The sequence below is a fragment of the Chironomus tepperi genome, unplaced genomic scaffold (genome assembly GCF_022539635.2).
Source record: "Chironomus tepperi strain 1889 unplaced genomic scaffold, CSIRO-AGI_Ctep_v1 contig_232, whole genome shotgun sequence".
Lineage (NCBI taxonomy): Eukaryota > Metazoa > Arthropoda > Insecta > Diptera > Chironomidae > Chironomus > Chironomus tepperi.
In genome coordinates, this window is record NW_027226354.1 from 1 (window position 1) to 13,601 (window position 13,601).

At 38.0% G+C, this 13,601-nt stretch overlaps 2 protein-coding genes across 2 annotated transcripts; both read right to left on the reverse strand.

The window, feature by feature from the left end:
• Window positions 1-2,751: 2,751 nt before the first annotated feature.
• LOC139091149 (6-phosphogluconate dehydrogenase, decarboxylating-like) lies at window positions 2,752-4,310 on the reverse strand. The gene is made up of 3 exons (XM_070641091.1): window positions 4,186-4,310; window positions 3,999-4,107; window positions 2,752-2,961 (listed from the first exon to the last, which is right to left on the reverse strand). The coding sequence occupies exons 1-3, from the start codon at window positions 4,203-4,205 to the stop codon at window positions 2,752-2,754; spliced, it is 339 nt and encodes a 112-aa protein (XP_070497192.1). The 5' UTR covers window positions 4,206-4,310.
• Window positions 4,311-6,681: 2,371 nt separating this feature from the next.
• On the reverse strand, window positions 6,682-11,177 carry LOC139091148 (palmitoyltransferase Hip14-like). The gene is made up of 5 exons (XM_070641090.1): window positions 10,629-11,177; window positions 10,360-10,567; window positions 8,785-9,329; window positions 8,414-8,603; window positions 6,682-8,070 (listed from the first exon to the last, which is right to left on the reverse strand). The coding sequence occupies exons 1-5, from the start codon at window positions 11,053-11,055 to the stop codon at window positions 7,560-7,562; spliced, it is 1,881 nt and encodes a 626-aa protein (XP_070497191.1). The 5' UTR covers window positions 11,056-11,177; the 3' UTR covers window positions 6,682-7,559.
• Between the last annotated feature and the right edge of the window lie 2,424 nt (window positions 11,178-13,601).

Sequence of the window (13,601 nt, forward strand, 5' to 3'; positions counted from 1 at the left end):
TCTTGAGGGGACACTTGGAGGGCTTGAGGGGCACTTAGAGGACTTAAGGGGCACTTAGGGATCTTAAGGGGCACTTAGGGGACTTGAGGAGCACTTAGGAGGACTTGAAGGGCACTTAGGGAGGTTCATGACCTAAATTCACAGCATTAAGGTATGAAGGGCGGATATGCATGACGGTCACCTAACCTACGACCGCTCCCCATTCATACACTTTCCATTCCGCTCCTACAGCATTAATTTTCAATAACTCAACCCTCTCACTGAGCATTAATCACTAAGTTCACCCTTGACCAACATTTAACCCGGCAAAATACAGCACCGCATAAATACATTCCACATTCGCATTCTGCCTCCATAAGCATGAATGGCATTCTAATGTACCTTGATTAACAATTCAAGTCACATGAACGCAACATTTACTGTTGTTGACTTACTTTCACTTTAGAATGTTTCTATTTCTATGTTGTGATTGTGAGTCAACAGTCGTGTGATCGTTATTGAGCAATGAAAGTGTTCGGCATTCAATTTGTGCGTCAATGTCAATGACAGATAATATGAATGGAAAATTGAGGAATTTTTTTGTTGATTTTGTTGATGTGATGGAATTGATGTAGGTAGAGATGGAGGTGACCTGAGGTGATCTGAGGCAGGATTGGGGAGAATTGACTATGGGAGCTTCTCAATTTGGATAAGGACTCCTAACTCTGATCTCAGACGAGAGGCAATCTAGTATAGAAGATCGAGTACGGGAGACAATCAATCACATTTAATCCAGAATTGGGAATACTCTACTGTGGAGGTTCTTCGACTATGGACAGGTCTGCTAAATTTGACCTGAGATTCAAGTTCGAGAGAACACGAATCAGATTTGATCCAGAATTCGGTGGACTTCATCATGAAGGCCATTCGACTAGAATCCCAATCTTCTAAAGAACAGTTAATTCTGACCTCAGATACCATGTACAGGAGATCATTACCTAAATTTGATCCAGAACTAAAAGGAATTCATTGAAGCGGACTTTAAACTAGGCTTCGGATCAACTCAGGTCCTACTAATTCTGACTTCAGACACCATGTACGTGAGGTAAGGAATCCCATTTGGTCCAGACTTGGGAGGACTTTGGGGAGAGATCGGATGTCACAAGATAGTCTTTAGATGGTTCATACAGCGCAACTGAGTATCCTCAGCTTGTATGAATTGTCTTAGTCGAGTCTATAGAAGTCTTAAAGGTGGTTGTTATCTACGCATATGCATGATTCTCATGGTTATCGAGTCAATTCTATTTCTATTGACTGTTCCAAAGACCCTGCCATAATTGTCATCCATTACCCATCAGTACATGACCATCAAATTGCCAAACTCTCCTCCTTAAACCTTTATAGATTCTTTTGTAAATAATCGTCATCAAAACCACGACTTTGTACCCTAAATGAGTAGACAAACACTTCCAAATTCCTCTCTAAATCCTCTCACCTGATGATCAAATTACTCGAAAAATATTGCTGTGTTTACAAAAAAAGTTGTTGACTTTAATACAGTCACAAAATCCGCTCATCAATTCCTCTCAATTCTACTATCACCTGATATCTCCATCTCACTCACTCATCGTCCATCTCACTCACTCACCGCGATTTTCTTTTCTTCTTTACGTCTTGTATTTCACGAATTAATGTTAAATTTACCGCAATGACATGAAAATTGAGATGGAAACTAGTTTTTTTGCAGAGCAGCATAAAAAAATGCTTTTGATCGACATAAATTAAAGCAAAACTGTGATTTTATAGGACTTGTAAAGCAGTGCATAACGATTGCATTACATCAAATTGACAAGACTTTTTAATGAATTATTAATGCAGTTTTTTTGTGATATAATGTTGATGGAATCAGTAGCTATCTATCGAGATTGGGACATTGGGTGGCTATATGGTGATTAAACACGTGTCCAATGCTACCTTCACTAACCAATAATTAACTAAACTGTCCAAAGGTGAGACCTAAGCCGAAGCTTGAACCGAAGCCAAATTCAAATCCGAAGCCGAAGCTGAGCCGAATCAAAAGCCGAAGCCAAAGAAGAAGCCGAAGTCGAATCCGAAGTCTAAGCTCAAGCATTAGCCGTTGCCGAAGTCTAAGTCGAACTCTAAACTAAAGCCGAAGTGAAAGCCGACACCAAATCCGAAGCCTAAGCCGAGCTTAAGTCGAAGCCGAACTTAAGCCGACACCGGGACCAAGTCTGAGACCATAACTTAGACCGAGACCCTGTCGAGAATATGATTATGAGGTAATTTCCCTCAAAGTATCAGTTTCGACAGACCTTGAATCGAGACCAGGGAGTCTTTGCCTTGGTATCGGGAGCCCTACACATTGGGATCACCATTGCCATTGGACTAGTGCTTTTTGTACTTTTACCCACGTGACACCAGGAACCCCTTCTCATTACCTTATTACCGTTATAATTAAGAATTCTTAATTCAAGCCTTAATATTGACAATCATTATGCCTTCCAGCATTGATCTGGCTCTTTGTTAATCAGAACTTATGGATCGCTCCAAAATCAGTACAACCTTCAGACCCAGTACAGCCTTCAAAACCATTACAGCCTCCAATAACCCCATCCACAACATCACTTTTACTTCTCATTCCCAACAATTAATTCCACAATTTCTTTGCCCTCCATTTCACTTCCGAATTATAACACAAAAAGTAAAGCCTCAAAACAGAAAAGAAAACCAAAACAAATTCAACTGCCGTACTTAACATTTTTTTTCATTCATTAGCACTATTATTGACTGACGCACAGACACAACTACAAATAGAATATTTGTATATATTAAGAAAGTATATTCACCTTTGACCAAGAGCATAACACGTCGTGGACTCTTTAATTTGCTGACCATATCTTCCATAGATGTTGCGCCGATAATTTTAGTTCCTTTGGCTTCGTTGTCGAGGAAGTGCTTGACCTGTAAGGTGGAAGATGAGGGGGAGATTAGATTGGGGATTAGATATACTAAGAGGGTAATGGGGACAATCTAAGGAGGAACACCCAAAGGGTTAACCATCCGGATACCATTCAGAACAATATCCGAAGGACCTACCCAAAGGGTTAACCCTCCGGATATCATCCAGAACAATATCCGAAGGAACTATCCAAAGGGTAACCCCTACGGATACCATCCAGAACAATATCCGAAGGCACTGTCCAAAGGGTTAACCCTCCGGATAACATCCAGAACAATACCCAAAGGAACTATCCAAAGGGATAACCCTCAGGATACAATCCAGAACAATATCCGAAGGAACTATCCAAAGGGTTAACCCTCCGGATACCATCCAGAACAATATCCGAAGGAACTATCCAAAGGGTTAACCCTCCGGATACCATTCAGAACAATATCCGAAGGACCTACCCAAAGGGTTAACCCTCCGGATATCATCCAGAACAATATCCGAAGGAACTATCCAAAGGGTAACCCCTACGGATACCATCCAGAACAATATCCGAAGGCACTGTCCAAAGGGTTAACCCTCCGGATAACATCCAGAACAATACCCAAAGGAACTATCCAAAGGGATAACCCTCAGGATACAATCCAGAACAATATCCGAAGGAACTATCCAAAGGGTAACCCCTACGGATACCATCCAGAACAATATCCGAAGGCACTGTCCAAAGGGTTAACCCTCAGGATACAATCCAGAACAATATCCGAAGGAACTATCCAAAGGGTTAACCCTCCGGATATCATCCAGAACAATATCCGAAGGAACTATCCAAAGGGTTAATCCTCCGGATACCATGTGCATCAATCCAAAAGCACATGTGCCATTCGGGTCTAATTTACAACCAAAAATCATCCACACACAACAGACACCGACATATCATTTTTGAAGGGAAATATATTACAAAGTCATAGTGACGTCACATATCAACCGTATAGACAAATACATGGACATAACTATGCAGTTGACTGTCAATTGATTATTAACTGAAACTAACCTTATCAACCGTACGATTAAATGCACAGACAACAAATCCTTTAGAGTCCATGTTGAGAATCAGATTCTGTCCCATGACAGCGAGTCCAATTAAGGCAATGTCTGCTTTTCTGGAATGTTTTGAGACATTTTTTAATTAATTTTTGATAATTTTCCACAATTTTCATTAATTTCCACTCAATACTCACTGTGCCATTGTTTTAAGCATGTAAAATTAACCAAAATATTCCAAAAAAATCAATAAAAAACAACAAATTTTAAAATATAAATAAAGTCACAACGTTTTCAGTGCGAACTTTGTTGACTGTCTGACTATGTTAGTCGTATGATGTCGGCTTTTTATAAAAAAATGCTTTTACATTGTATTGGATATTGAGAGAATTGAGAGAGGCTGGATTTTTTGACGTCACAGAAACTTTCTCGTGAGAATTTACTCATTATTGTGGATGTCTGTGTGCGTGAGTAGTCAAGTTTGAGACATCCAACAGGTATGCATGAATGAGACGGAAAACAAAAGATTTAAACTCAATTCAGGTAATTTGATGGTGTTTTGTAAACAAAACTTTGGATAAGGCGATAGAGCTAGTTTGATACGTGTCAGCTCCTATTTGGACCTTAGGCTACAATTTAATGCTTTTCATGTGACTCTGTTGCTGGGTCTGTCATATAGTTTGTAAGAAACTATCTCCGTATGTCCCTAAGTTAAGCTGACATTCATTCTTTTTTGTTCTGGGTCAAGTAGCTTTGGAGCTGGAGTTACTTGTTTTTTTTTTTTGGAACTTCTGGTGATTATTTGATAATTGGACATATTTGTTACATTGGTACAGGGTTTAGGCAAGGGTTTGTCAAAATTAGATGCGCATAGATGCATAGATACAAAAAACTGCAGGCCTGCGCATCTGGGCGAACCTTAGTTTAGGCTATTGTCTAATCCAGACCTCTAACTCTGTCCAGCTTAGGTAAGACTTCTTGAAACGGACTACATTGAACTCTAAATGGATGTAACAGCAGTAAGAATCAAAATGGAGCTGAATCCACCAAAATCTCTTAAAATTTTACACCATGAAGTATGCTTTCCCGAAATCCCGGTCCCGAAACTTTTCCGGGACCGGGACGGGATCGGGACGGGACCGGGAAATCCCGGGATTTCCCGAAAGAAAATATGTGCTTAAAAATGCAATATTTTAATGTTTTTTCAGTGTTTTTAAGTCTAATATGTATTATCAAAAATTTAATGATGGATTTAAATTTTCAGAACTCTTGAACCTGACTAGTTTTAAATGATTTTAAAATAGAATAACACTAAAAAAATCTGAGTTTAAATTTCATATTCACCGTTTATATGACTATGAAGAATCAAATCTTAGTAATGAGAAATAATCTCTAATATTTGTAAGAAGATCATAATAAATTTTAAATTTTTAACTCAGAAACGTTCAAAATTCGGATTTTTAGCTTCATATTTCTCATGTTTTTTGATAAAATTATATAATTTATATTAACTTTAAATTTTTGGTTAAAAAATAAACGTTTTTTATTTTTATTGTTTTTATTTTGTTAAGAGTTTATAAGAATTTTTTAAAACCTGGTCCCGCGGGACCAGTCCCGGAAGCTTTTCGGGACTCGGGACGGGACCGGGACGGGACAGTCCCGGGATTTCCCGGTCCCGGTCCCGGTATCGAGAAAGCATACCATGAAGTAATCTCTATGACCTGGTAATTGATTTAGGGCCGTTTAATAGACTTCCGTTTATGCTTTCTCGCTATAGGGCTCGTGATTGGGATTTCATGGGAAGACTAGTAAATTTCAATCTCGATCCCGAAAATTTATCAGGACCAGGATTTTGAGAAAGCATAGTTCTGTTATTCCGGAAACGTCCAAATCATCAGTTGGTTTCAATTCTAATACAGAGAACTCTTCTAAGCATCTGTTTACATGTTTAGTCAAACTCTGTTGAATCACGAGGAGTATTTTAGCTATATCAAGATCCTGGAGAGGATCTGTTCTATATGGATAGGATCTGGTGATCACAGCATCAGTATGTTGATCAGAGCATGTTGATCACTATCCCTATCAACAGATCCTATCCAGGAGGCTGATATTGCTAAAATACTCCCTTAGATATGATTCTCAGCAATTTAGCAAAACATTACATCTATTTATAAATGGCAAAATATCACGTGGACGTCATAAAGAATTCATGGAGAGAAGCTTTCGACTTAGTCAGTATTGCTTTGGAATCGGGAAATGACAAATGATACACAGCAATACAGCTAGATTTATGCGACATCAATGTAAAGGCTATGGATCACCATTGATCTGGACAGTCAGCAAAACAAGTAAGCAATTAAGCTCATGGCAATAATGAATCAGTTAGCTTTTTCAACCAGAATGTGCAAGACTTCAATTTGGAGGCGCCTTCACTTGACTTCACGGAATCTGGACCTCCAAAGTCATGCTACCTATGTCCCGGCTATCATCTGCCCCAGGCTATCCTCAACTTTGTTGCAAAAATCAACTTGAATCATAATTGTAATCAATTCCAACACTTTCACTGAGCACATTCAGAGTTCGAATAGCAGTTTTAGTGACATTATTGCTGTAATCAAGGATATCACCAGACTCATAGCTTAACTTTCAAATCTACACAATCTAATGTTCAATTTTCAATAAAATAAAATTAATTAAATTTTCAATAATCGTCTGTTTTATTTTTGTTCAATAATAATAATCTTCCTTCATGTTTAAAACTTCATTGTTTTATCACAATATATATAATAATAATAGGTTGTAGTTTGTCCCTATCTAAGTAACGTGCACACGGGTTAAGTAAATTGCTTGTCCGATGAGAATGAGTCGAAATCACACCAAAAAAAAAATTTTTATCAAAAAAATTTGTTAATTTTTGTTAAATTTGTTCTGAATATTAAATGCAAAAAGTATACGAATTAAGGGGGCGTAGTGGGGGGTAGAGGGAGGGGGTTAGGGGTGCTAGAGGTTGAACAAGAAAGAGGGGGTAGAAGGGTCCCCGAAAAACCCTAGCAAATTGAAGAATTTTGGCTCAAAATAGAGAGAGACCCCTGCCATCCTGACTACGCCCCTGACATACACTGAGAGAAATTATTCAAATTTTGACAATAAAATTTGATTTTGAATTATTTGAAATTTTCTGAAAATTTGAGAATTTCAACAATTTTCATTCAAAATTCCCCAAATTTCACATTGCCAACCTTCAAATTTTTTCTCTCGGTGAGAGAAAAAAATTCAAATTTTGGCATTAAACTTTGATTTTGAAGCTTTCTGAAAATTTAAGAATTTTAACGATTTATTTTCAAAATTCTCCTATTGCCAACCTTCAAATTTTTTCTCTCAGTGTACCGAAAAATTTTACACGATTAAACCTGAATAAGCTAAAAATGTTTTTTGATATTAAAATCACAATATCATTTATAATAAATATGAGAAGCATGAAAAATGGCATTTTTTGTTCTGTTGTCTTTGAGCCTGCTGCCTGTCCCTATCCTACCTAAACGCTCTAACAGCCTTAAATAATTCAAATTGTTCACACATATTCAAGGCCTTCATTTAATCTTAATAATGATCCATTCTCGATAATCCTCGACTCTAAATTGTCATTAAAAATCATCCAATTCCTCCTTTTAATGCTGAATAGCCCAAAACAGCTACATTGGAAGAATTCAGCAAGATTATTCAACGGACCTAGATGAAATGGCGATTTCCCGCCTAATTCTGAAAAGTGCTTATAACGTCCACGATTAATTCGCTCATTTGTTGTCATTCCCATGAATACAATTTGATAAATTTGAATTGTCGTTAGGATTGTCACCCAAAATATATGAAATGTGGCATTAATCATCATCCACACGACCCACAGTGAGCAATTGTTGAGAATTAAAATTGAGTTCCAAATGCCTTCACCAGCCAAGTTGCAGTTATGCTGATAAAATAGAATTCCAGCATAGAAATTTAGTATCATGATGATGAGAATGAGGAAGATGAAGACAATGAAGATTCGGTGGTTGTTGATGCCAATGTCGTTTGCTATCCATGGACTGGAAGTAAATTGAACAAGGATTAGATTATGCTAACAGCTATAGTTTCGGTCTTCGGTCTTTGCCGGTCTTCGTTGGTCTTCGTTGATCTTCGTTGATCTTCGTAGATCTTCGTTGATCTTCGTTGGTCTTCGTCGGTCTTCGTTGACCTTGGTTGGTCTTCGTCGGTTTTCGTCGGTCTTCGTTGGGTCTTCGTCGGTCTTCGTTGGTCTTCGTCGGTCTTCGTTGATCTTCGTTGGTCTTCGTTGACTTTCGTCGGTCTTCGTTGACCTTCGTCGGTCTACTTCGGTCTTCGTCTCAATCTAAGTCTCAGTCTAATTCACAAATCTAAAGAGCTACTTACCAATGATGATCAAATTTTCCCACACACCGATCACAAACTGAGCAATGTTTCGATCTAATTGGACGTCTTATTAGACATGCTGAGCAAAATGATGACGGTTCAAAGCCTTTTCCTTTTTCGTCACTCTCTGCGATGTAAATGATTGTTTTGAGTCGTTCAGTTAGTGTTGATTTTAGAATACCGGGATCGCCTAAAAAATGGAATTGAAGGGGGTTGAGTAAAGTGTTGATATAAGTGGAGGCAACCTATGTTTCATGACACATGGCATAATATGTGTAATAGCACATTGCAACTTATGTGTCATGGCACATCACAACATATGTGTCATGACACACAGCAACACATGTATCAAGAATTCCAAAAAAACTCACCTCTTAACAGCACTATAAAGCATATAAACAGTGCCAAATTCAGCCCAGCAAACACAAAACTCAACATTGTCGATGCAACGGGCACAATATAGACAGCCCAACTCACATAGAAGAATGCCATTGTTGCCCAATAGAACATTAACGGAAGTTGCGATTGCAAATTATCATCCAACATAATTCGCTTTATAATGGATATGATGACACAAACAATAACAATTAAAACTATTTTAAAAATAATGAAAATTTCTGTCGACAATATAAGTCCTATTGAGAACAGCAGTAGGAATGGAATGCAGACGAGTGTCCACCATTTGATATCTTGATTCATTGTTATTTTCATGAGTATGCTGACTTTTGAACGTTGTTGTGTGATGTGCTTTATGAGGTCTGTAACTTCTCTAGTTATCCATCTAGATCCGATATGTTGTTGAAGAAGTTGAAGTGGACTGTCGCCCTTTTTATTTTTAACATCAAGATTGGCTTTTCCTTTAATAACTAAGGTGTGGATGGCTCGGTGATTTCGTGAGAGAATGGCCCAGTGGAGACTAAAATTGAAGGAATTGAATTAGTTAAAATTGGTATTAGAGATAAATTGTGTGATTTTATTGTTGTGTCGTTCGGCATCCTCTCTTGCATCCAACCCACGTCCCGTTCCTTATCCCATCCTACTATCAGTCTTACGTCTCGTCCCGTACCCCGTCTTGCGTCTCATCTTGCCCTACATCATGTTTCTCATCCCGTCTTGTATCCCGTCTTGCTTCCCATCATAAATCCCGTCTCTTGCCCCTTTTTCATTCCGTCTCCCAGCTAATTCCGCATCCTCTCTCACATCCTCTTCTGAATCCCATCTCTTGTTAAATCAGGTATCTTGCCCCATATCCGGTATCTCGCTTCGTCCCGCGTTCCTTCCTGTATTTCGTTCCGTTTCCCATCCTACATCCTGTCACATCCAACCAGCGCCCAATCCCCAGTTCCGTCTTTCCCACGCTTCGTCTTGTGTCATGTTTAGAATCCCATCTTGCATTACAACCCGCATCCCGTCCCGCGTTCAGTTCCTTATCCTGTCATGCGTCACATTCCGCTTCCCGTTCCGCATCACGTCCCATCTTGCATCCTATTTTAGGTCCCTTCCGTATTATGTCATTCGTTCAATCCTGCATCTCATCTTGCGTCACGTTTTGTATCCAATATTGTGTCCGGTCTTGCATCTCGTCCTACATCGCGTCTATCGTTTAATCCCGCGTCCCGCACTCTGTCACTCGGACAGAACCACATCCTGTTTCTTGCTCCGTTCCGAATCTCGTCTCACATACCATCCCATACCGTGTCTTGTATCGAATTGCATTCTACATCACGTCCTATCTTGAATCACGACCCGCGTCCTGTCTTGCTTCTTATTTCACGTTTTGTCCCTCGTCCCATACTGAGTTCTATTTCACGATTCTTCCCATGTCCCACTCTGCAACCTGTTCTTCGTCCCATGTTATATCCCAACCCATATCCCACAAATCATGAGACTAGATCAACCCGGACACATCACGATCCACTCAACCAAAATAAAACCACAATACTTACGCTGTATTTCCATGTGCCAAATCCTGTAAATTAGGATTAGCTCCAAGTGTCAACAGCAACCGAACTGGATCAAGTGAAATCATTTTCCATGCACTCCACATGAGCGGTGTCATTCCACTAGAATCATAAATATCTAAGTATACATTTTTGGCTATTAAATAAGCAACAACTGCCGTATGACCAAATTGACTAGCTAAGTGTATGCAGCCTAAAAAAGCATAAAGTAAGTCAATATAAAGGCACAAAGTCAAAAAAATGGATATACGAACCACTCCCTTCAGCATCTAATAGATTAGGATCTGCACCATTTTTCATCAACAATACAGTCGCTGCCAAATGTCCCTGCCGTACCGCCCAATGTAACGGCGTTGACTGTAAATCACCTCCAATAACATTCACAATTGCGCCTTTTTCAATTAATAATTTTATAACTTCACGTCGATTATTTATAGCTGCCCAATGCAATAAATACACCATGTCATTATCCGGCTGATTAACATCATGTCCAGCATTAATCAGTTCCAATACTCTGTCTACTGCACCGTACTGTACAGCTTTAATTATGTCAAATTCACTACAATCGATATTTTTTGATAAATTTTTTTCGTCATTTACGGTTGGTGCGATTATTGGATCTTTTTCGTTTTCGGGCTCGGCACAGCTGCCAGCTGATGCTCCGCATGTCTTTTGGTACATCACTGTCGTGGCGGATTCAACATTTGAATTGATCTAGATTTTAAATTATCGTTAACTTTTGGAGGAAGATTTAAAAAGTTTTTTTTTTTGGTTTTGATGGAAAATATGTAAATAAAAAAATTTTTGTGTTTCGAAAGGGTTTTTTGTGGCGTAGTTGACTGACCTGCGGGTGATGTTCGAATTTTCGAAATTGGATGTTTGAATTTTAACGGTTTTTTTGAATGGGATTTTTAGACTTTGTATTGAAATTTTAGTTTAGATGGATTATTGGAGATATTCAACTGAATAACACAAATGAAGATGCACAAGACATGACATATGGCAGCCATACATGGTATAAAGTAGCGATAGATGGTATAAAGCAGTAATATATGACGACCAAATGCTGATTGCTTCTATTTAATGATGGAATTTTCAGGGTTACTGCACCTAGAATTCTTCTATAAGAAGGAGATTGGGGGGTTTTGTGCTCAAATTTACCCCAAAATTCATTCAGTTTTGCTATTTGCTTGTGTTTATTGATACAATAATTTCAAAATTCTTTCTAAATTCTTGTGAATCTAAACCCGCATTTTCTCTCCTTTTGAACAACACTTCCTACCGTGCTGATCGCGTTCCTGGAATCAAAACTACAGTAAGTTCAATCAGCTGATCATTCAAGTGCCAACGCTGATTGTATTATACTCAGCAATTTGCAAACTCGTGTTATATCGACTACAATCTATATGATAATTCACATATTGACATGGACTCACTTACTTCCTTAGCTGGAGCGCACGAGGACTCAAGCGTCCTTTTCAACACATGCAATCCAAATTGACTTGTAATAGTGATTAAATCAATAGACTTGAGAGATGGAGATATCCGGTATGGTGCCTTGCGTCTCGGCATTACCTTGATGGTAGTAGAATCGCCTTTAAATGTATGACTAGATCAGAAATAGAGTTAAATGGAAGAGCTTTTGCAGAAACCTACGCTGAATATCAGAGCATGGTTTCAATAAATAAGAATGAATGGTTCGAACAACCCAAATTCCACTCTGATCATTAACCACAATAATTGTAATTCTTAAAACAAGAAGTAAAAATTTTATTAATTTCTGTAACATTTTAACACAAACTACACAAATTGATCAAAAATCTGGTGTCAGGCTGGTATAACTCTGGTTGGATTCGGTTAAAATGCCAGAGTCACACCGGCCTGATACCAGATTTATAGATCAATTAACCAAAACAAGTCAATATTCAAGCAATATACATAACTTATGAATGACCCCTTTTTAAATTACTGCTATATTCCTGACACTTTTGAACAAATTCATTCGTAGAATTTTGAATGCTCTTCAGTCTGTCATTTATCATTGAAAACAGTTGACCTTGTGCTGCTTGCAAGTTTTTTGTCATTTCATTGAATTTTTCATCAATTTTTTGTCCAATTTTGTCAGCTTTTTCATCGAGATTTTCGATAATTTTTTGGATGTCTGACGAAACTTCTGATTTAAAGGATTCAAAATTGTTGTGGATGGTCGACAGTTGCTGATTGATGCTGATTATTGAGGTGTGATAATTCCGGATGTCTTCAGTGGATTTTTGGGATGAATTTTGAATTTCCTTAAAAATTGACACAATAAATGGAATTTTGACATTATGGACATTATCCAGCATGACATTAAGTTCGTGATTCTTAGGCAGTCCAAGTTCCTTAATTTTTGTGTCAATTTTATTGAAATTTTCCTCAATTTTTGTGTCATTTGCTTCATAATCCTCAAATTTGATGTGATTTACGTCATTTTCAAGTGATTTTATGTCTTTTTCGATGCTGAGCTGCTCAGCGACTGTGCATTGAAGTTTGACAGCTTTCACAACATCCAGAACAGACGCTGAACTTAGTTCCGAATCCTTATCGATGCAGTCATTGCCCAACAGCCTCAATTTAACCAAATTATGTAAATTATCAAAAACTTTTGAGTAAATTTGCTTAATTTTGTTATTTCGGAAGGAAATCATCCTCAAATTTGGATTAGATTTGAATAAGTCGTCCTCAATGACTTCAATTTCATTGACATGAAGACCCAAATGGACTAAATTTGGGAATGGCTTCAAGTCATTTTGATGGACTTCCTTAATATTTCCATTTGCAATCACAATTCCTTCAAGATTTTTGAAAATTTTTGTCAAATCTTTTGGAAAAAATTGAAATTTTTTGTCAATTGAATAAAAACAGTTGACATCGTCGTTGGATAGACGGTTGGTGTGGGTTCCGACTGCTTTACTGACTGTTAAGGGTTCGGTTAGAACGCCATCGAGATTGTTTTGGACATCACAAAGGTAGGGAGAGAAAACTTCCCAATTTTCGGTTTTAAATTCACATTTAACATCTAGTAAGGTTGCATTGGATAGGTTGAATAAGGCATAAATTAGGAAGCTAGTTGGAATAAAAAATTGTGTAAATTAGAATTGTGTAGACAACACAAACACAAACACACTATCCTGTGTATATAAAGCATGCACATACACCTCGCATGATCACTCTGTTTTATCCTGTTC

What these genes read in the sequence shown, in the direction of transcription:
- LOC139091148 (XM_070641090.1), bottom strand. Translation starts at nt 11,055, where the DNA reads ATGTACCAAAAGACATGCGGAGCATCAGCTGGCAGCTGTGCCGAGCCC. An exon ending in ATTAGATGCTGAAGGGAGTG is followed by an intron (nt 10,568 to 10,628) that starts GTTCGTATATCC and finishes ATGCTTTTTTAG; the next exon opens with GCTGCATACACTTAGCTAGT. An exon ending in CTTTATAGTGCTGTTAAGAG is followed by an intron (nt 8,604 to 8,784) that starts GTGAGTTTTTTT and finishes TCCATTTTTTAG; the next exon opens with GCGATCCCGGTATTCTAAAA.
- LOC139091149 (XM_070641091.1), bottom strand. Translation starts at nt 4,205, where the DNA reads ATGCTTAAAACAATGGCACA. An exon ending in ATGCTTAAAACAATGGCACA is followed by an intron (nt 4,108 to 4,185) that starts GTGAGTATTGAG and finishes AAAACATTCCAG; the next exon opens with AAAAGCAGACATTGCCTTAA. An exon ending in TTAATCGTACGGTTGATAAG is followed by an intron (nt 2,962 to 3,998) that starts GTTAGTTTCAGT and finishes TCCACCTTACAG; the next exon opens with GTCAAGCACTTCCTCGACAA.